This window comes from Motacilla alba, chromosome 3 (assembly GCF_015832195.1).
Source record: "Motacilla alba alba isolate MOTALB_02 chromosome 3, Motacilla_alba_V1.0_pri, whole genome shotgun sequence".
NCBI lineage: Eukaryota > Metazoa > Chordata > Aves > Passeriformes > Motacillidae > Motacilla > Motacilla alba.
In genome coordinates, this window is record NC_052018.1 from 7,770,515 (window position 1) to 7,793,215 (window position 22,701).

At 42.8% G+C, this 22,701-nt stretch overlaps 1 protein-coding gene across 1 annotated transcript in view; it reads right to left on the reverse strand.

Annotated features, from left to right (window-relative positions):
• The window catches only part of FKBP1B (FKBP prolyl isomerase 1B), a 44,439-nt gene extending 25,362 nt beyond the window's left edge, over positions 1–19,077 (reverse strand). Inside the window, exons 1-2 of the mRNA XM_038132342.1 lie at positions 18,926–19,077; positions 15,685–15,732 (exon numbers count right to left, since the gene is read on the reverse strand). Coding sequence (XP_037988270.1) covers positions 15,685–15,732; positions 18,926–18,962 — 85 coding nt within the window. The 5' untranslated portion in view covers positions 18,963–19,077. The remainder of the gene's footprint in view (positions 1–15,684; positions 15,733–18,925) is intronic.
• Positions 19,078–22,701: the final 3,624 nt, after the last annotated feature.

Below are 22,701 nucleotides of genomic sequence, written 5' to 3' on the forward strand. Positions count from 1 at the left end.
AATATCCCTTTAATACACTTCAATTACTTTTCTGAGAAGTGACCAGTTCTAAGGATGTCCAGTGCAAGCTGGTGATTAGCATGCAAATGGATGTAAATGGTTCCAGAGCTGTCCCAGCTCATTCTTCTCAGTAAGGAGTATCTTGTGCAAAATGCTGACTGTCCTCTGGTGTCAGTGAATTCCACCCATGGGAGGGCACCATTTCATGGTACCAAACATTAGGACAAGAGACAAAAGGCAGAATCTGATGCACAGGAAGTTCCACCTGCACATGAGGAAGAACTTCTTTCCTGTGCCGTGACTGAGCACTGGAACAGTCTGTCCAGAGAGCCTGTGGAGTCCCCCTCACTGGAGATATTCCAGAAATGTCTGAATGCAATCTTGTGCCATGTGCTCTGGGATGACCCTGCCTGAGCAGGAAGTTGAACCAGATGAGCCACTGCAGTCCCTTCCAGCCTGACCCATTCTGAGCTTTACCTGACCATCACCCAGAAGCTGGAAAAGCAGGTAACATTTTGACACCATCTTTTAGTTGTCATATATATACAAGAAAAGGTATCAAAGATCTGGATACACAACTAATGAAATGCAAAAGAAGAAAAGTAACTGGCATGATCGAACCTAGGGAAGCAAATGAGTTCAAGTTCAAACATCGTTATGGGGGAAGTTGGACAAATTACCAGCCCAGCCCTAAGAACCATGAATCTAGGAAGGATGTGTAGTCTCTGGGACTAATCTACACAAGGGAAAGACCATTGAACAAGAATGCTACCAGAGCTTCCAAAATACATGACAAAACTCTAATTAATGCACCTATATGCCAGAAGTGATCCTTGCAATTTCTTCTTCTGACTTCCTACTTCAACGGAGGCTGCAGGACTTTCACTAAATAATTCCTGCTTGAATTAGAGCCGATTAAAAGTTTTCTCAGGGAGATGACGTGATTGCAATTATTGATTGAAATTATTATATTATTATCTTTGATTATTATTGAAATCAGAATTGCCAGTTCACATGTATTCCTTATTTTCAGGTGAACTTGCAAAATTTCACTTTCCAGCTATGATATCTTTATGTCTCTTGGTGAACTAACAGATCATTTCAATTGTCCTATCAAGGTTTTATTCCCCATGCAAGTAGCAAACCATCCCTTAACCCCTGCTGAATAAATCAGGCATTTTTTATTCAGAAAGGTCTCCCAGCACTTCCACCATCCTCATGTATTTTTCCAGCATTGTAGACTACAGTACTGAGCACGCTGTTTTTTGAAATATCTGTGTGAGACCTCTGGCCCTCCTCTCTTCTCCTCAGTGCTCCTGTTTATATAATCATGGATTGCAGTCAGCTTTTTGGCCAAAGAGCAGCTCAGAGCATGTGTTCATTGATAACCAACCCTAACTCTCCAAATCTGTTTCAAAGTCACTGCTTCACATGACAAAGTGCTCCTATCTGGAAGCACAGAGTCACTTTTCCCTCTTCCACCCTCAAGTTTGTAAAGAGTTTTATAGCAACTGAAACAAATTATTTACTCGTGACTATATTACACAGTGATCCCTCTTCCAGTGAATCAATGACCTATGGGATGAGAACATTTATTAGGATCTATCTGTTAATTTCTATCACCTTGGTATCTTCCTCCACTCATAAAAACATCACAGTGGGACTGACACCAGCCCGTTTTAAGGTCTACTGGGAAGTCCTCTATTGAATAAGCCAATTTTAGATCCACTGGCATGATTTTTTTGTATCTTTTTAAGTTTCTTATTCAGAGTACCATAAATTCCTTGCAGACCATGATGGAAAACCTCATGATCCTCTGTAAATGTTATCCAGCTATCCACACACCAACTCCTTGAGAGCCAGCTTGACAAGATTTTCTACCAATGACCCCAAAATTGCCTCTCAGTGTTTGAAAGGCATTTGGACAATGCTTTCAATAATACCCCATATTTTTTGGCCAGCTCTGAAGTGATCAGGCAGTTGGGTCAGATGACAGTTGTAGGTCCCTTCCAACTGAAACAGTCCCTTCCAACATTTCTATGACATCCTAAATCAGAATTTTGTCACTATTACTCACCAAAAACACAGATGAGAAAGACCAGCTGAAACAACACAACATGACACATTTCAGAACTGTAAAACTGACACAAGAGTCAGAATTTATTTTAAAACGTTTTGAACACTAAAAACCCAGATTCATTTTGACCTGAAGTTTTTTAACATTATAATCTAAGGTCTTTATACTTATACTGTCTTCATACTATGGCATACACACACCTGTATTAGAGATGTCTTCCCTGAATACATCTAAAAACAGGAAAACAAATTGTAAAAATTGACCCTAATCCATCTTAAATGTATAAGTGTTGATCCCATATTTAAGCAAATACCATAATCTGTTGTATAAGATATGCATCACAGTTAAAAAATATATGGCATGCTGATTTTTTTCTAAGCTGTTTCCCTGGCTCTCTGGCAAACAGCAGGGAGAAAAGCATCCATGGGTTGTGGCTTCTCCCCATAAAAAAATCCTAAATACTTTCCTCATATGAGGGGGCTATCATCGAATCCATCCTCACTCAGCTAGGCCAAAAGAAGCATTTCTAAATTATCAAATGCTGCTTCACAAGAAGCAGTAAAAGGAAAGTTCAGCAAAACAATTTTTTCACTTTTAAATCTAAGAGCCATGAATCTTTTGCAGGGGAAAAAGCAGTCCCATCATCTTGCACAGCATTGTCACTACTTCAGTGTAAGGTAGGGTTCTTTAAATACTTCACCCTGGTAGTGCCTTTGACATTCAAGTTAATACCTTCACCAGCATCTAATGTAGTTCTGATGAATCCTGCTCAGTGACAGGTTTATACAGGTTATGCTCAGAAGTTACCTTGGCTGGTGATAGTGATTCATTTTCTGATAAGAAGCTAATTATAAAGGTTTGAAATTTGCAAATGCTCAGCAGAAGGGCAAAGTACTTCCTTTAAAAGTCACGCACACTGTATTAGTAAATATATTTACAACAATAATTCTTTCCCCAGGTATAGACCGTTGTCTTCCTATTCAAAGTAAAATGCTCTCCTTGTGCACCACAATCCCAGCCCTGGCATGACTGTCCACCCACCACTAAATAACTGTGTACCAACAGTGTTCTTTAGTACCAAGTTTCAAGAAGGAAATTTTTTTGTCTTCTTTCTTGAGGAAAAAACAAAAGTCAAGCAGATTTATTCTGAGATCACTTGTATAAACAAATAACAGCACCACTAGAGAGTCCTCCTTACAGCAGTGTTATACATACAGACCATGCTCACCAGACAAATTTTGTCCCAGTACATTATTGCAATGGAGAGATTGAGAGTTTGCTATGGGAGGGTCCCCAAACTGTGCACTACTGGGAAGCTGGACAGGGCAGAAACATGAGAAGGAAGCAGAAATAAATATTCCCTCTTGTTCCCACAGGCAAGTCTTCTTTCCTCTTCTCTATAACTACCCGAGTGCTTTGGCTCCCTAAACCACTGCAAAACTCCAGGCCGGCTGCAGTGCCAGATCACAAGTGGCTGTTGATCTTTCCATCACCCTGCACTTCCATCCTGTTGTCCTGATGTCCTTCACAACCACTTCTTCCCTTCTTCCACAACTTTTGTTTCTCATCAGATTTTCAGCCCAGTTCATAGTGCAGCCACCGCAGCATTTCTACACCCAGGACAGAGTGATGCAGAGGCAGGAGGAAAGAGCTGGGAATGTCCCTGCATCCCATTTCAGCCCTATCTAATCACACAGTGGCACCTTCAGTGACTGTGACAAGCAATTATGCTGCAGCATAAAAAAAAACTTTTTCAAATCTGGGCTGCACTCACATGTTCTTTTGGATGTGCTGAAAATCTCCACTGCTTCATCCTCTGAGGAAGCAATCTGAAAACAAGTCTCAGCTTAATGAGACTAGACTGCTACAAAGTGCTTAAGAAGCTGCAAAACAAATAACACTGAAAACTCTAACAAAAACTTGCATGTGACTAAACAAACATACTAGAAAATTCTTCTAGAAGTCCCTTACAACTTGCTGAAGTATTGAAAAAAAAAAAAACTAGAAGAAGAAGGGTGGTTCTATGCATAGTAAGAGACCAACAGGAGGATGCAGTGGAAGGGCACACTGGGGACAATAATTTATTCACGGTGTGCCAGACAGTGTCTGGTTCCTCTTGGATGCCAGGCTCCTCCACGTCAAAACCAGAGAACACTTTGCATTTGTCTGACTTTTATCAGCTGACACCCTCTTGGCGTGTATTGCACAGCAGTTTCTCAAGGGAAAAAGAAGAGCTAAGATAAGTATTGCCCTAGTGGCCCCTGCTTTTTCAACACAGCTACTTGTCCACAAGACGTACAGAGGTGTCCAAAACCTCAAGTGAATGTGGCAGACACTGAAGACTGGGAGCTATTCTTATCTCACTGCCCTCTATAAACACAATGGCCAGCCACGTCCCTTACAGCCTCATACAGCTGTCAGCATCTAAATGCTTTGTAGCCTCCAAATGGGCCAGTCCTACAGTGACAGACTGAATAACAGAAAGATTACAGGTTGTGTAACTCCATTACAGTATGGAGGTGCTTTGCAATCAGTCAATGTTTCTTTTCACACTCCTGCAGGGAAAAATCCCAGCCCAAGATTTTATTGCACTTCTACGGTAAGGCAAATAATTTCTCTGCTCTCCACCACCTCTGGCCCCCGTGTTTATAGCTCCACACTCTCTCAGGCCCAGGCTACTTTGTTTCCTATTGTTTTTCCAAATGCTTTAGAAACTTTTGAATCTGAAGAGAAGCTTTGAATGTGCTATGATAGCAAGTCTTAGGAAAGCACTTCAGAAATGGTTCTGCAGTTTTAAGAAATCAATGTACTGCAAGCTTTAGTTACTCTATTGAAATACAGTGAATTGTTACAATCAAGTCCCCTATTCTTTACAGCAGGAAAGGACTGAGCCCTTATTCTGTTTACAATGCTTATATATATAACCAATCAAATCAAGACCCTTAGAAAAAGAGAAAACCTAATAAAAACTAAAGTACAGAGTGATTTTCCACCATTTATCTTAATTTAAATAGTTTGTTCTCAAAAGGTAAACACTTCTTTGAGGTCTGAAAAAAAAATAAACAGCTCTTTACAGAGTTGGTATACCCTACATATAATATATATAGGTGGGTAATGGAATAGACAAGTGGGAAGGTAAATATAGTAGATAAGGAATTTAAAAGCCCATTAATTTTTAGATTTTTCTATAGGCTTGTCTCAACTTTTCTAGAGGCTTGCTTTGTGCCCTGGACACAGCATTTCCCTTCTGCATGTCCCTGTCTTTTAAAGGGAAGCAAATAAAAAAAAAGTTTTTCCTTTTCCAAAGCAATTTATGAATGAAGTGAGTCGCTCTTTGATCAGATTGAGCTTTCTAAGTTGTCCACAGGGGACTAATGATAGCTGTTCCTCATGGCTGTATCAACTCTGAATTTGCATTTGACTCATATGCATTTAAAACTCCCACACCCTCACCCAGAGATTGCAAAAAATACTGAAAATGAGATGAGCTTTGTAGCTGGTTTTCTTTGTATAGACAAAGAATAAGTCTTAATGGCATAGGTAAGGATTATTTTGTAATGAAGCATTTCCACCCTGTTCCAATGACTTTTGGACATCTCTTCTTACAGTTACAGGCCCTGGAAGTCCTCAGTGCTAAGACATAAAAGGTCAGGACTCTTGAGTTCCAGGCAGGAAAAGGTAGGACATGACAAAACGGGCACAGTCAGATGACAGTCCTCAGCTGTGCTGTGCAGGAGCACTGCCCACTGACCTCAGCAAGCATCTGAATCTGTCCCTGCTATTTATTTGACTGAAGATGAGGTGCAAATGATGGCAGAAGAAATTCAAAGGACAGAATAAACTGAAAGCTATCAATGGGGCTGTCTGTGTTCTCCAAAATCTCCCCCGACAGTGGGACAGACATAGCCATAGTTTTCCAGAGCTGTTGCCAGCTGGCCACTGAGAGACACAAGGGTGTGAGGAGCTAGTCACCCAGGCCGAATGACAGAGGAGCAGCTCCTGCTCTCATCAGTAGAGAGACACTGCCAGAGAGTGACCTCAAGCACCAGCCAGGGTCAGGTGTTTCAGCATGACACTGCAGAAGAGCATTCGTCTTTGTGAATGGCCTAAGGAGCCCCACAGAGAAGGATTTGGAGGCACTGGTGGATGAACAGCTGGACATGACCTGTTAATGTGTGCTTTTAGCCCAGAAACCAAACACACACTGAGTTGCATCAGAAGCTTTTTGGCTTTTTCACCAAAATCGCAGCTTTTACAAATAAGATAATTTATTTCAATTCTTCAGGCTGAAAATTGTATGTTCCAGTCTGAAAATGGCAACACTTGATCATGATGCCTCAGGAACTTGTCCACTGTGGGACCCACCTTCTGTTTTCTTTTATGTACTCTAGATATGGCTACATTGCACCTCCAAAAGTATGAGGTGCTCCTGTCTTCGTGAAAATCCCTGCTTGTAGTAAAACCAGAAATTTATCCACAGAAGACAACAAATATATACATTCCCATAACTGCAATCCCTATATAGTATTTTAGTGTTGTTTCCAAACAACTACATGTTTGGTTTGTATTTGGGTTGTTTTTTTTCTAACACAGTGTAAAAAATTTCAACACAAAGCTGCTACTTTCAAAGTTGCAACAGCAGCAACTTCAACAGGTTAGCAAAATACAGCAAAATATATTTTCACTTTGGTCATTAAAAACTAGATAAAGCCAATGCATGTGGGAGTGTCTTTTTTTGTAGCAATCACCGATTGGAAAATGAACAAATCAGGTGTTAGGTCTCTTCTGCTGTCCAGCAAGAAACCACCTTCAAAAAACAAGTCTTCCATTTGTAACTGAGAAAAAAAGTAAGAGAAGACAATCTTGCTAAATCAAAGTTGTTACATCATTAAACGTGCAAAGGGAAGCGAATTAGAGCAGGAAGAGACAACTAAGAACCAAATAACTATGCAGGATTAAATGGAAAAGATCTGGAAGGAGTAACCACGCTTGGGATATCATAAGAAGAGACAGAGGGAGATCTACAAATCAAATGTACCTCACAACCACTACTGTAACCCTGAGTTTCAGAAGTCCCAGGGTGTTGGATGGGAGAGAAAGGACTACACTGCCTAAGTACATGGACCTGCTGCCTTGGCTACAAAGATCCTCTGGCTCTGCCTGAAGACACCACGGCTACAACATTTAAGATCCCTCACGCTGAGTGATGTGCAAGGGAGTACAAACTTCTGCAGCCAGCAGTCTTGTGGGAAAAAAAAATTAAGAAAGATTTACAATGCCCTTGAGTAAGTAAAGCTAAATAATACGTCTCAATTGAGAGATGTTGCTTTCAATATAAAGCCCCCCCAGCCCCTGGCCCTGGTTCAGCAAGACTCAGCAGAACTCCTGCCAACACCAAGCTGCTGCTTCCCGCGGCAGAGCGTGCGTCCTCCGAGGCCGCCTGCTCAGCTCTTCCCAGAGCCAAAACCGGGCACCATGGGAGCTCCTTGGCAATGCCCTCCCCAGGGATCTCCCACACGCATCCCTGCAGCACTCGGACCAACACAGAGTGCTGGAGATCACAAGCCTGCAGAGATCTCTGGCTGCACAGCATCTGCTCAGGTAATGCACCTGGGGCGTGGGGTATTACACACATCCCTGCCGTGGATCCACTGCAGAGGGATGACACCACGCGCTGTCCAATTGAGAAAATCTTCCCACTTCCACACTCCCTGCCTAGCTGAGCTGCCTGACCTAGGAACAGCATTAAGCTCTTTATCTAATCAATAGAAAGAGAGGCATGTCCACAATCTAACTATTTAGGTAACCCAAGGTAACTAAGCTCTCAATTTAGACTTCCTAATTAGGTAAATACGGTGATGTCAGTTCTATTTTGTCAATAAAGGGAGACAAGCCTATCACTGGTGCCAGCTGATAAGAGCTTCTCTTTGGCTGATGTAGGACCAATTGTACATTTTACACTAACAAATACTATTCATTGCACAGTTTTTTCAAAGATTTTTTTATTTTTGACTGCATAAATTACTAGAAAATTATGTCATTCTTGTAAGGACCTGGAATTCTAATGATCAAGAACTGATGCAAATCTTTCAGGTCTAAGTCCTCAAATACAGGTATGAGCTGCAAGCAGGGCACACTGGAATCACTGAAAATAAATGGAAAGAGGTTCCAGAAAAAAATACCTCGTTTGAAACAGCAATGTAATTTTCTAAAAGATGGCACTTTTTTGGATCAGCTCTGAGCTTTTAAAAACTTGATGAACAGAGGCTATTATTTCTCTGGTACTTTAGATAATCTGCTTTGTGAGCTTTTTTTTTTTTTTTTAATATCTTGAAATCCACTTCCTCAAGGCTTCTGTGAGGTAGGAGTAGGAAGTTGAATTATTCACTAGCAGTTTCATTTCTGTGCACGATAGGAAGAGAGCATGAGGCTACAATTCCACCATGAAAGGAAATCCTGTATAGGTTAGCAAGTGCTCCAAAATCGAAGCTAGCAGTCACCAAATCATTCAGCACATCTCATGCTGACAGAGAAGTCTCTGTCAGGGGAGAAAGTGCCAGTGTATGCTATCTTGAAGAAATCTATTTATAATCCTCTTTACTCTGCAAGAATGAAACTCATCCTGTCTTCTTCCCAAATGAATATAAGACAGTGCTCATGGGCAATCCTGGACCTGTCCCTTTCTTTGCCCAAAGCACATCAGCAGCAGTCCAAACAACACCTCAGTGCCATGGGGAGCACCCTAAAGGGGAGAAACTTCCAATTCTTAGTCAAACCAAGGCTTCCCAGCTGAGGTTGCCAGTAAGAACACTGTTGAAATAGTTCAAGGTCCTTTTCTGATTCACTTACCCACATTAAATAACATCTAACACCACACGTGATTTCAGTGAAACCAATGGGCACCATACACAGCAACACAGCAAAGGAGGAGCCACTGGGAAACTTGAGGCTACAGTTTATTACAGTGACCCTTTTCCATCAGGCAACAAACTGGTGTGTTCAGTTTAAACTCACTCACTCTGCCACTGAAGCTGCTGCTTTTTCTCTTACACATCTCTGAACCTTTCTATTCATCAAATCACTTTTTCACATCAATAGCCTCTTACAGTGAGTCCTACTGTACTTGCAAAATTAATTGCATGACAATTTTAAAAGGCACAGCCCCTTTTTCCATCACATTTACAAAATGAAAGAGCAAGTAATATACCTGACATCAGTCACTAAGCTGGCAGCATGTAGGAGATGTGTAGGAGAAATCTCTTCTGCTCAGACTTTTGCTTCTGGACTCTGACCACTATTATTCCTATCAGGCCAAAGTCACTGCTAAAATACTTCTGGGCATAACTAATCTGTAATTAATAAGCAAAGATGAGAATTTTTATCTCTTTACTGACAGAGTTTAAGACTTGCAGATTGTTTCTAAGGGACAGCAAAAGACCACATTCCTCAGGGAGGACAAAAAGTACTTTTTGCAGTTATGATCCACCAAAGAAAAAAGATGTTTCTAAGGGCTTAGTTGCCACCAAGATCTCCGCAGAAGCAAAAGGCTTTCACACTTTCAAACTAGGGCATTAAATAAAAAAAAAAACAAAAAACAAAAAACTGGTAGTCCCCAAAAGATGGACAGACATCACACTCCTATGGGATATTGTATCTTGGGAACATGCTTGATTAAATAATTAAATTCCTTCTAGGTAAGCAAGATTTAGCTGGCTTTAAATCAGGGTTCAATTATAATGCCTGTTACAATACAATTCTTATTAATGATAGTTCTAATTGCAGTGTTCACTATCCTCTTCCAAACCCAGCTAGACAGCCTCCTGGACACAAAGAATTTTTATTAAATGCCTTACTTCGTTCAATTTTCCTCTCAGCTACACATGCAGAGCTCCAACTTAAAGTAGTAAAGATATTTCGGAAAGTGGGACCAGAGAAATAACATCCTCCTGTACTCACCTGGCACAAAGTGCTTGCACAAGGCTGATGTTCATCCAGTCACGCTCATAGACAAACAGATGACACTCTGTAAAGTTACTCTGAATTTACCTTAGTCTTTTTGAGAGTATGTCACTGTAGACAAATCTCTGGCTATTACTACATACACTAAAGGCTGAGTTGATTTTGATCCAAGAAAAATAGGCAGCTCTTTTTGGCAAGGATTATTTCAAGGGAATTGCATTACATTTCTATTGTGTTAAATGGAAAATAGTGTTTTTAATCATGATAAATCAAGCATATTCTATGAATTACTGTTCATCTATATCTATGCAGTATGCTTTTGTTATATAAAGAGCTTTCAACCTCACAGACATAACCATAATTCTCAACACTACACCACTGCCAAAGCTAAAGAAACAATATAAAGTAATTCTGGCAATATATGGGAAAAGAAGATGATACGAATTTTTCCTTAGACCACTAGGAAAAGAACAATTAATCATTTGTTCTGCTTTAAATAAAAGCCTGCTTCCTAAAACAGAATGAATTTGTACAGCTCAGCTGCAATAAATGGAGTAGTATTCATTTATTTCAATGTGGAATTTCACTTCATGCATTAATAAAATAATAAAAAAGCAACTTCTCAGTATATAAATATTGAAGTGGAGAGGGAGGTGCTGGGCTCTTCCCCCTGTGATCCAGGACATCACAGGGGAGGAATGATTCCAAGCTGCTCCAGGGGAGGTTTAGACTGGACATGAGGCAGCGTTTCTTCACTGAGTGGGGAGCCCACCACCAAAGAAGTGGTTGATCCCCCAAATCAGTCAGTGCATAAAAGAATTTGGATAACGACCTTCACAACATACTTTTGGTCACCTCTGATGTTGTCAGGCAGTTGGAAGAGATGATCATTTTAGGTCCATTCCAACTGGAGTATTCTGTTCTCTTGGAAAGATTGTATGCTATTTAGTGCAATTTTGGGGCAATAGTCCTAGACTAAAAAGTCTATGGAAAATCTTCTGAGAGAAGTTCAGTTTAATAAATAATTAATGATTTACAGTGGCTTTATAGTCTCATCAAATAAGTCAGTTCCAGCACACTAGAAATACCGTTTATCATCAGTTCCTTAAAAAGAGTAATTGGATTATAATCAGTTTTACAGGTGGCCAAGGAGAAAGATGAAGAGGTTAAGAATTTAGCTCTGCCACAAGCTACATGGGACAACACAAGAGAACGTCAACTCTGAATAACTTGGGAAAAAAGCTGCCCTCTCATTATCATGAGCAGATTTAGATTCAGTACACACAAAGCTGGTGTGAAGGCACATCATCATCCAGCAGGAGGGCAGGGAATGGGATTCAGCTTCCTGGAGTGCAGGTTTTACCTCACAGTCTCCAGACAGAGCATGTCCCTCCTCAGTGAAGGTTTTGTTGAGGGGCATTTCTAACTGAAAGTCCCATTTTGTATCATGTTCATAAATCTTTGAAAATTCTACACTGCTAATTCCCATTGCCAGAGTCAACAAATTTAAATCACAGGAATCAAAACTGCAGAAAATGCCTTAATTCCCTTTATGCATTCCTGGATTAATTAGTTTGCTTGTACTACTGTCAGTGGTCCAATGTAACGTGAAGACCCAATCAAGATCAGGTCACCATTACAAGAGGCAATGAAGAAGGAGGCAGTTCATAGCTCAAACTGCCTGCAATCTCTCTACAGGAGGCAGACAAAGTACAACTATCATCTTGCAGATGGAAAACAGAAGGAGTAAGCAGATTGCCAAAGGCTTTGAGAAGCTTGCTCCAGGAAATCTGTGACAAAAAACATGACATAAACCAGTGCTGCTGCAAATGCATTTCAGTGCCAGTGCTCTGCCTTATCTATTAATCCCATTACAGCAATATTGTGTCAGGTAACTTTTGAGACTCAACATAGACACTGGATGCTAAGAAGAAATTATTGTATATTTGTAAACAAAAATAAGCATACAGGAACCTGACCACATTTTTCCATGATGTACTAAGATTGAGACTTGGTTTCATGTTCTATCACAGTCCCTCTATCTAATCTTCTACAATTATCTGGACATCTATTTGTGTACTTAAATCAGGTTGTGCAAAGCTGAAAAATTAGCAGGTGATTTACAGGACCAAAGTTAGGCACTAAGGCGCCTTATGAAAAGGCAGTTAGGTACTTCTGAAGGGTAATCCAAAAATCCTGCTCTAATTGTAAAGCAGCAAAGAATTAATCTCAAGGGGGGAAAAATAATTAAAAACAATCTCCTTAAATGAAGAGGTCCTTTCTAAATTGCTCCCTTGTGAGGTTGCACCTTAACTCCTGCTGCCACTGGAACTTAGGTCTGTTCCTTAAGGCACCACAATGCTTTTGGGAATCACACCACACTGTACCCAGAGATTCTGTATCCAGTTGATCAAAGAGAGAAAGAGGAAAAGCTGCCACATGTAACAGCCTAATAGCTGGAGTGCTGACAGCAGAAGTGTAAAACTCAATCACAGCTCTCCCTCATCTTGAGGAGATTCCAGTTCTCACTTCCCACTCCTCCAGAACATGTAGGGTTGTCAGACTAGAAACTACCCTGCTGAATCTCTACCTTGGTGATGAAGCATAAAATCCTGGAGGACAAGCAGACAGCTCTAAAGCTCTGCCAAGCATCTGGAGACCCAGCCTTTATCCTCTCTGGACTTTTCCTGCATGGACCACCAGGACAAGTCCTACAGACAGCTTACTCCTAGAAAATAGAGGTTGCTGTGGGCTTTTACTCCTGCAGTGACAGCAGTCCCTTCCTGTCCACGCTCTCTGCCATCACTCCCCATCACTTGGTAAATGGATGCCTACAAGAGCAAAGGCAAGAGGGGAAATAAGACCCTACAGAGCCTCACTGGAGTCTCCCTAAAGATTCAAAACTTGTTCTGGCAGAAGAGAACCCATTTTAGCCTCTTCTCTCCTCTCCTTTGAGAAGGAATAATTAGTGGGCAGGCAATGCTTTTTCTATGAATGCACAAAAAACCAGGACCAACCATGCTTGTTCTAAGGAGCTGTATCACCACAGTGTGTGTTGGTGTGAGAGCAGATGGGCCACTGCAAGAAGTTACATGGCCTGCCCAGCTGGCATCACCACATGGGAAAATCTTAGGATTAACAAAAAAGGTATTGAATTAATCCCCAAAGACAGAGATTGCACTACAACTCCTTCCATATCCCTGCAAGAGTGCCTGCAACAAATACTCACCCTCTTGCCTGTTCCTTTCCTTGCCCATGATTCCTGCATTCTTCACTGCTCAGTGTCCAAAGCTAGACTGGAGGGAGAGGGAAATTTCAGCTTTCTTCTCCCCAGGAATGTAATGTTTGCAGTTCGGGATGTGGCAGGCAGAGTTATGACCCTCTTCTATCGCACGAGCCAGCTGGGGATGGGTTTGCCATGTCTGAAACAGCTGTTCAGTTATTACCACCAAGTGGGCTTCCACAGGTCGTGCTTTTGGCTCTCTGCTCTGCTTGAGCCTGGATTCAGAGCTGTGCTCCAAGCACTCCAGTGAGGTCAGGCTTTTCTACAATCTCTGGATCCTGATGGAGTCAGTCAGAGCATGGTTCCCTCACCTCCCATAACACAACACCTCCTCACGGATATCTGTGCCCAGCTCAAGAGCATCCTACCAGCTGGACACAGAGATCACTTGAAAGTTATACAGGCTATACAATATTAAGCAGCTCTGAAAAGCAGCATTTCTGGATCTACGTGTCTTAGTTTTTCCTAGCTCCCATTTTAGGTGCCAAAGCAGAGGTTCTGCATTTCTCTGCAGACTTCCCTCTAACTTAGCTATACAATTCCTAAAGCAGGACTCAGAGGAGTGTGGTGAGGATAAGCCTCTAAGTGTATTGAATAAATAAGACAGAGATAATTCCAAGATAATTACCAGGCACATCCAGAATCTCATCAGTACAAAAAGAAACTGTACTGGATCCAGATAAAACTGTTTTAAACTAAAACTCAACACTTACATGTCATCTTACCCACATGCTTTATAGACCACTGGAAGGAAACACTTCATCCTCTAACCATGGGCTCAACTTAAAAACATCATCACCAAAGACTGCTGGCACCAGCAGTGGAACCGAGGTCATGAGCCTCCCTGATATCTGCTCTAATCTGGGAGGCAAGAGAGGTTGCATAGCACCAGCAGCAAGGTATATGGAGAAAGCACAGTTTACTCTAGACACTGATTTAATGAGTTTTTATAAAGTCTTTTATGTCAAAGCCAGCTTACAACAGCCTCATCTAAGACACTATCTAATATCAATAGCAGTATGCAGCATCTTGTTATCTTTTCACATTTACCATTCACACTCTCTGAAGTTATCCAGAAAAAATGTGCTTTGTGGGAGCCACCAGGCTCAATTTTTTTTTTCTTATTTCAGTTCTGACATTTAAATTTATCTTGAACTAACTAGGGGTAGGAGGTGACAATTTTATTTCATAAAACCTTTTGAAGTTTGGACAGGAAGAGAAACATCTTTAAGCATCTTCACAAAAATAATTTCAAAACATCTATTTTCATATCTAAGTTAGAGAGAAATGTCTGGAAGAGCTGAGACTGGAATGGGAGATCCATGTGCTTAACATCTTCTAATTCAAATTAGAAATCCTCATTAGATCAAAATACTTTGAATATATAAATGTATCTATGGGAGCTTAAACCCAGACAACCTCTACCCCAAGCCAGTGCACTAACTCCCATATAACCTTCTGAATGGTGGTATTATTGAAATCATATAAAACGTTTATTGAAAATACAAAAAGGTTTACTTCATTAGTCATATTTATTGGTGAATGTTCCCATCTTGCTCCAGTTGTAAGAATCAAATACAAAGCTAAAGGAAAGCAACAGTTACCAGAGAGACCTTTCCTATCATCCTGAACACTAGAGGGAAAACATTACCTCAGTATCTAGGACCAGATCAGAAGCTTCAATCCCTACATAACTTGAATGTTAGCTTCTTAAGGAAAATATCTCATAAAATAGCAGCTGCTGAAGTGAACTTCCCAGTTGGAGACTCTGACTACTGAGATTTTCCCAACCTTTGAAAACTTACATAACTACATACAAAGCATAACACCATAAACTGATCTAAAGAACATTTTCTTCTTCAGCATAAGCAGCTCCATTAACCAGCTCACCACGTAAGATTAACACAAGTCCATAAAGCAGGTGTTTAAACAGAGCTGGTATTGATTTCTTCAATCCGGAAAGAATTTTACTGCCAATACATGGACACATGCTTTTAAGATATATACAATCATTAATTGTCTGTGTCAAGACAAGAGGCTGTAAAGATATGAACCCAGCATTTTGACTGTTTCATGCTCAATTTCATTAGCTAATAAAATGGCTTAATGAATCAGGTCTGCAGCTTCTTCTGCAAAGCTTCTCTCACCATTAAACGCTGCCCATGGCAAATCTGCCAGCAGGCACATCCAGCTACTGTAGCCTGAACAGCTCAGCTAGAAGTGAAATAGGCAGGAAACCCACCCAATCATTATCCAGTGGATTATGAGTGACAGAACACAACAAAAAATACAACAGACACCTGAAATGGGAAATCACTCTTGACGTGAAGCAGTTGGTATCAAGCACATCCAGAACATGCCTTACCTGTGTAGTGCACCACACATGTCTGACCCTTCTTTGGAAATGTCCGTCCTGTTAAAATCAGAAAAGGTTAATCTTTTATTTTCTCTGATTGACCTGGCAAGGCAAGTTTATCTTTTAAGAGGAAAATGCTGAACTGAGATCTGGTATTAGCCATTTGGTTACATTAGGATACCTGAGACATCCATGTGAACGCTGTGGATTTAACTGGCTCCTCATACAACTTGGAGCACAATTATGAGGAGCAGCTGAGCGAGCTGGGGGTGTTTGGCCTGGAGAAAAGCAGGCTCAGGGGGGACCTTATTGCTCTCTACAACCCCCTGACAGGAGGTTGTAGTGAAGCGGGGATCAGCCTCTTCTCCCAGACAACAAGTGGAGGGTAAAAGTTAAGGGACATGGCCTCAAGTTGCTGGTTAGGTTTAGATTGGATATTAGGAAACATTTCTTCACAGAAAAGGTTGTAAAACATTGGGTTGTAAAACACTGACTGCCCAGGCAAGTGGTGGAGTGTTGAGAAAACAATCCTTTCAAGTGTTGAGAAAACACATGGATATGGCATCTGAAGACACGGTTTAGTGGGGAACACGGTGGTGGTGCTGGGTTGATGGATGGACTTGATGATCTTAGAAGTCTCTTCCAACCTTAACAACTCCATGATTCTATGACTATGTGTTACCAAATCACTAATATGCAACACAGGAATGGGATGGTTTAGGGTAAAAGGTCCCAGCTTGGCTGCTGTTTAGCTCTTAGATCAAGTAGTATTTTTCTTAGATAACTCTCCCTATATATGTGTGCATTACATATGCATTTACATTCTGTAAGTGCAAAAGGACAGTCAAAACTTCATGGATTATAACTTTTAATATTCTCAGAATGTTTTTGCTATAATTTTTCAAATCAAGTCTCAGCCTGACATTGTGAGAAAATCCATTTGTATTCACATCTCTAATGCCTTCCACTCAAGAAAGACAGTTCTGTGAGGGCATCTTTAATTAGCAGGGATGGGTTTTACAGAAATTTTCACAGACAAAAGCAGTTTAATTTTGTAGCATCAGGCAACAGTAAAACAGTAGTACACTGAGTTCTTTTAACAGCCTGGTAGCTCCTCCTAAAATGTTCATACTGAAAGGAAAAAAGCTTAAATTGATTTGCTTGACACTAGAAAATGAAATTTCTATTTCCATTTTACTTGTTCTTGGTACTGCTAAAGGTACTAAAAGCTGAGGGATGACTCTCAAGGCTCAGTTAGGTGCCTATGGTGTATTAAAGATGCTAACCACGATTTCTCAGGGTTGGCCAGGGGAGTGCCCAAGTGCAGAAATTGACAGTATCCAAGTTAAATATTAAGGAGCATGCTTGACAGAAAGCTAAATACTGGGGATTGAGTTAGGTTGCCCACAAAAGCTGTGGATGCCCCATCCCTGGAAATGTTCAATGTTGGGCTTGATGCAGCTTGGAGCAACCTGGTCTAGTGGAACATGTTGGGAGGTTGGAACAAGATGATCTCTTAAGGTCCCTTCCAACCAAACCATTCTATGATTCTATGAAACTGAGGCTCATCTCTTAGCTGGCTTTCTGGCTCTTTGGTCAGAGTTAACATGATAACAAGTTCTGCATTACAGGGCACTTCACAGGGTATAAACCAGCAGGTAACACACAAGCTATGGCCTTGGGGCTCACATGCCAAAACCACATGAGCAGTACGTGGCAGAGGGCAGGTTAATATGATGAACCAAGATTTACAACACAAAAATTGAGAAAGTGGTGCTTCCAAGTGCCACCTGAACAGCCTTGTTCATTGGCTTGGCTGGCTGGAATATCCCTAGCTGCACTTTGCACAAACTGCAGTACAGTATCTGGTAAGGTCACCATGGCATGCTAAAGTGGGATTCATCCCTTTTAAATTCACAGCCATCTAAACCACAGGCAACTATCATATGCCAGTCTCCTGGGCTTCCTCTATTGACAGCAAAGAATTAGCAGTGCTGTGAGAGAAAGCCAGCCTATCCAGAGAAAGGCAAGACGAATTATTCTCTGGAGATGGCCACAGAGAAAACCACGAAGACTGCTTTAGACTAGCCTGCTAACCTGAGAAAAGTTATGTGAGATGAATCCTACCTCCAGTAAAACAGGCATTATTAAAATGATCTACTATTATACAGACTTCTACAGTTTCAGACCATATGGACACACACTCTGCTGTGTGAGTTTACCACCAGCAAAGCCAATGAAGCTACATAATTTCACATCAAAGCCAAACTAAAAGCAGAGATTCGCAAGACCACTGACTCGCTGTGGTTTAAGACAGTGTTTAACGCCAGCTGATTTTGATTAAGACTTGCAACCAAGAGATCTAATTCATATAGTCTTATTTGGAATCACATATTACTTACAATGACAGCCTTGATCTATTTAATAGACAGAAAGTACTACTGTGAGGTAGTTCCACCCTCCTTCCTACTCCCAACTCAGCACCATTACTTATGGGGGTATAAGTATTCTTTTTTTACATCTGTGCAACCAAGAGAAGAATTTGATCTCTAGAGCTAAACAGCACAGAGGGAGAAGCCAATTTAAAAGCATATACAAAGAAAGGAAAGATACTGGGCCAAGAAACTTAATATGCAATCAACTTGAACGAATTATTTATGGTTGTATACCAGCCAATGATGAATCTGGCCCAATATATAGCTACATATGTATGCTAGAAATTACATTCTCTTTAAAAAAACCCAAAACACAAACACCTTACGGAATTATAATGCCAAGGAAGAGCAGAACACTGCGAATTAGCTCTCGAAAGCCAAGCGTGCGCCAAGGAGAGGTGACCGCCACCCGGGCTGCACATCAGCCCTCGCCAGCATCCCACGCTGGACCGGGAGGCGGCGGTGCCTTGCCGGGGGATGCTGGCACGAACGGTCGGCGGCCCCGGCGAGGCCGGGCTCGCCACCGGGGAAAGTTTGGGCTCCCCGCCGGGCGCGGGCGCTGACCCCGCGCTCGGGCCGTGCAGCTGTCAGCGGATGCCACGGAAACCCCGGCCCCTCGCCGCCCCCGCCGCCGCCGCGACCCCCGGCGGTCGCCTGGCCGCGCTCCGCCGCTCCCGCACCGGGGGTTCGTGCCCGCGGGGGCGGCCGTGCCTCCCTCCCGCCTCGCCGCTCCCCGCTCTGCCGCCCGCGGGGACGCGGCTCCCTCGCTCCCGGAGCGCCCGCGCCGCAGGGCTGCTCCCCGCACGGCCTCGTACCGTCTCCCGGAGAGATGGTCTCGATCTCCACCCCCATGGCGGCACCGGCTCGACTCAGCCCCGCTCCGCGGCGCGGCCGGACCCCCAGTGCGGGCAGTGCCCCTGGGCGGCCGCGGGCAGGGGCCGCCCCGGCTGCCCGTCAGCGCCCGCAGCCAATGCGGGGCAGGGGCGGGGAGCACGGGGAGGGGAGGGGAGGGGTCCGCCCGCCCCCGCTCCGAGCGCCCGGGGGCCGCGGGGAGCCTTGCGGCGGGGGTATCCCCCGCCGGCATCGCTCCCGCACCCGCGGCCGTGCCGGGGATGCTGCTGCCATCCCCCGGGCAGGGCTCGCTTTAGCGATGGTGCCCGGCGGAGCGCTCCTCCGGAGGTCTCGCCGGCCTTTGCCCCCCGTGTGCCCGTGCCCGTGCCCGTGCGGAGCCCGAGCGGCGGAGGGCTCGGGGCGTGTGCGGGAGCGGGGGTTACCGGGGGGATGATGCTGCAGGCATTGCCTGCCGCGCCGGGCAGACAGGGAAACCAAGCGCCGCGCTTCAGACCATGCAGACACCAGGACGCGGCTGAGTGCGAGCGGAGGGTCGGCATTTGCCGTGACAAAGAGCCATGGAGGAAGGCATCCGCGCTCGCACATTACGTGTGCGCGCTGCAGGGAATGTCCCCCCGATTCTGCTGGTGAACGGCAGCATCAGGGCAGTGGTACCCACCGCTGGTGCCCCCACACAGCAGCAGCAGCAGCGGCAGGTCTCCGGCAGGCTGGCAGTGACCTTGAGTTTCAGTGCAAAACACTTTCTAAGTTTTTCTTCATATCCATGTTTTAAATTGGAAAATCTATTTATGTATGGTGTTCCCATGATGTGAGATTACATATTCAACCTTGCTACAACTCTTTCTGGGGAGTGCACCTGAAATAGACTATTTCCTCATGCACTTACAGTGTATTTGAATCTCAGGAGTTTCCACTGCCTCTAAAGGAATAGTTCCGTCTGCAGTTCTGTGTTTTCTGAGTTAAAAATGGAACCACAACATCATCAGTTTTTCAACTGAAAGAGCTGTCTGTATCCATCAAATTCCAACCTGCACTGCTCTGATATTGCTTTGTCAAGATTTTTATCTGTTACAAACTGGGTTCTCTTCAGGAAAAAAGATCTTCCTCTATATGGGCAGTTGTCAGGATGACTGAACTGAGGAATTACTGTGCTGGTTCGTAACTGTGATCATGTGTCCTTTGCATGCATGCTCTGAACTACACTGACCATCTCCACACAGCTTTTCACATTACTCTCATCAGACTGTTCCTTCACCTCAGTGCTCGATTGTATCCATCTTTCCTTGTGGGTCAGATACTCTGAAATACCAGGGCTGGCTGCCTGAAGTTCCCTAAAAATGGGCAAGTGAGGAAAATCATGAGCTCACACGAGTTCAGAAGCAGTAATGGGGGCTGAACACGGACTCCTTTCACCTGCCTCCCATTCCAGTGAATTCTGCACCTGTAGGTAGCATGTACAGAATAAGCAGGCACTTACTGCAGTTTATCAGAGGAGGTCTGTAACAGTGGAAATTCTGAAAAGGGATTCTTTTCCACTGCCAGTCTCAAACTGGCATTTGATTTCTGATCAGTAGAAAGATACTAAAAATGCATTTGAGAAATAGGAAATGCCAGGTAGGAGGCAAGTGGCATGGAAGCATTAAGAACACATGAACATTGCTAATTCCAAAGATGCCTCTGAGTCATTACAGAGCAAAAAGGACAGCACAAGAAAAGCTGAGTGCATGAGGGGAGTTATAAAGGGAAATTCTAGGTACATGGTGTCCTATTTGCCCTCTTGACTTTACTAGAAAGGACTGCTTTCATCCAGGCTCCAGGTGGATGTCTGTGTCCTTTCAGATGATCAGAGCATCAGAAGGCATAAATCCAATGAACAAAAGCAAATTATTCTTTGCTGGGTTCACTTTAGCTTTTATAAATACATATTTCCTTTGATCAGGCCACACATCTCTCCATGATGGGAGAATAGCTGTTCTCGAGTTGTGTCTTGTGACAGGAGATTGGACCTAATCACATAATAGACATCGTTCAGACAGGATCACAGAATATCTGCTGCAAGTATCATCACAAGTAACAGACCTTAAAGGCAGACCACAGAATCCTCAGGCAGACTGACAATCAAAATAAAAAAGCAAAGACCACCAACAGCAAAATTCAGAAGGAAGAAAATGGGATTAGGAGGGAGCAAGCTGTGACCTAAGTCGGACTTGCTGTATCTACAATCCTCCTATCCCATGGCCTCTTGCTCCATGGTGAGAGCCTAAGTGCTTCTTTTGGGCATGAGCTGATTAGATCCCCCACACTCATATTCCCAAGACTATGGAAAGAAAGGAAAGGCCAACTTCCAAGACAGAAAATAAGGATCTGTAGAGGGCATATCAAAGTTGTTGGATGAATATGTTAAAAAATCTTTGACACCACAGATATTGAACCAAAAATAATGTTATTTTTTCTCTCACAATATTCACTGGAGGCATCAAGATCCTTAAATATGTGTTAACAAGTCTACAGCACATGAAGATCTTGGAAGAGTAGACTGAAACAAGGAATGCCCACATCTTCAGGAAAGGCTCTGAAATACAAGTAGTTTAAAACTAGCAGAGAATTGGAGGGGAAACAGAAAGGACAAAGGGACTAAGAGGGAAAGTTCACAACCAAGGAAATGGCTAAAACCAGATTATCAAAGCAGACCAGATTAGTGTATTAAGAATGCTCTTTGAAAGTCATTGCATGTCATCCACCTCCACCACCTCTGGGATCCAGTGTATCTGCATCAAGAGCAAAGTCCAGTAGTCTCTCTCTCCAAAGCTCTGTAGAGCTCACATTCCTGAACAGTTGTTTACCACAAGACCTTCCCACAGCATGTTTTTCTATCCTGGCACCAGAAAGACCAAGCTGGAAAAGGGGGGGTTCTCTCGACACTCATTCCCAAATGTTTTGATGGAACAACATGACTCCAACATCTAAGATTACTCAGTGGTCACATAGAGGACAATTTGCCACAGTCATTATGAGAAAAACCCAAAACCTCAAAGTTTAGCAGATGAATATCCATGCAATTTTCTTTAGTTAAAGCCCCTACAGCCATCACCGTTTACAAAATACTTATGCATTTCCACTTTTAGGAAGACAAACAGTTTTCAAATTTTTTTTGGTGTTTTAACATAGTTCATAGTTCCTATATTGTGAAATCCCATCCTTCATTGTTTTTAAAATCTACAAAGGATCTACAAATCATGTGTAATAGATTCCATATGCACACAAAGAACGCCCCTGGAAGGCAAAGCACTAAATTGCCCAGAAAATGGAAAGCACAAATTCTGAAAATGTAAAAATTCAGGGAGGCCACAAAATGCCCCCAACAATACAGACTTCCCTCACCAGTATCCATGGATAAAGAACCAGCATTACTTTGAAATCCAACCAGTGGGATATGAACAGTGAAAATGAACTAAAAATGTTACCAATACTGACCTTTCCATTCAGTGAACCAACATATGCAACCAAGTAATTTTAATCCCAAAGTGTACAGGTCATGCAAAACCAGCACCTCACTGGAAAAAATCCTGACCAAAATAAACAGCAGCTGCAGAGCTCAGCAGGTTGTGTCACTGCGAATGTTCCTGTGCCTCATGAGCATTGACAAAAGAGAGTCAGCCAGAATCCATGATTCCTCTCAAAGCACATGCTTAGGGTAAGTCTGACAGCACACCCACAGTGACAGCCATGCGATTAACAG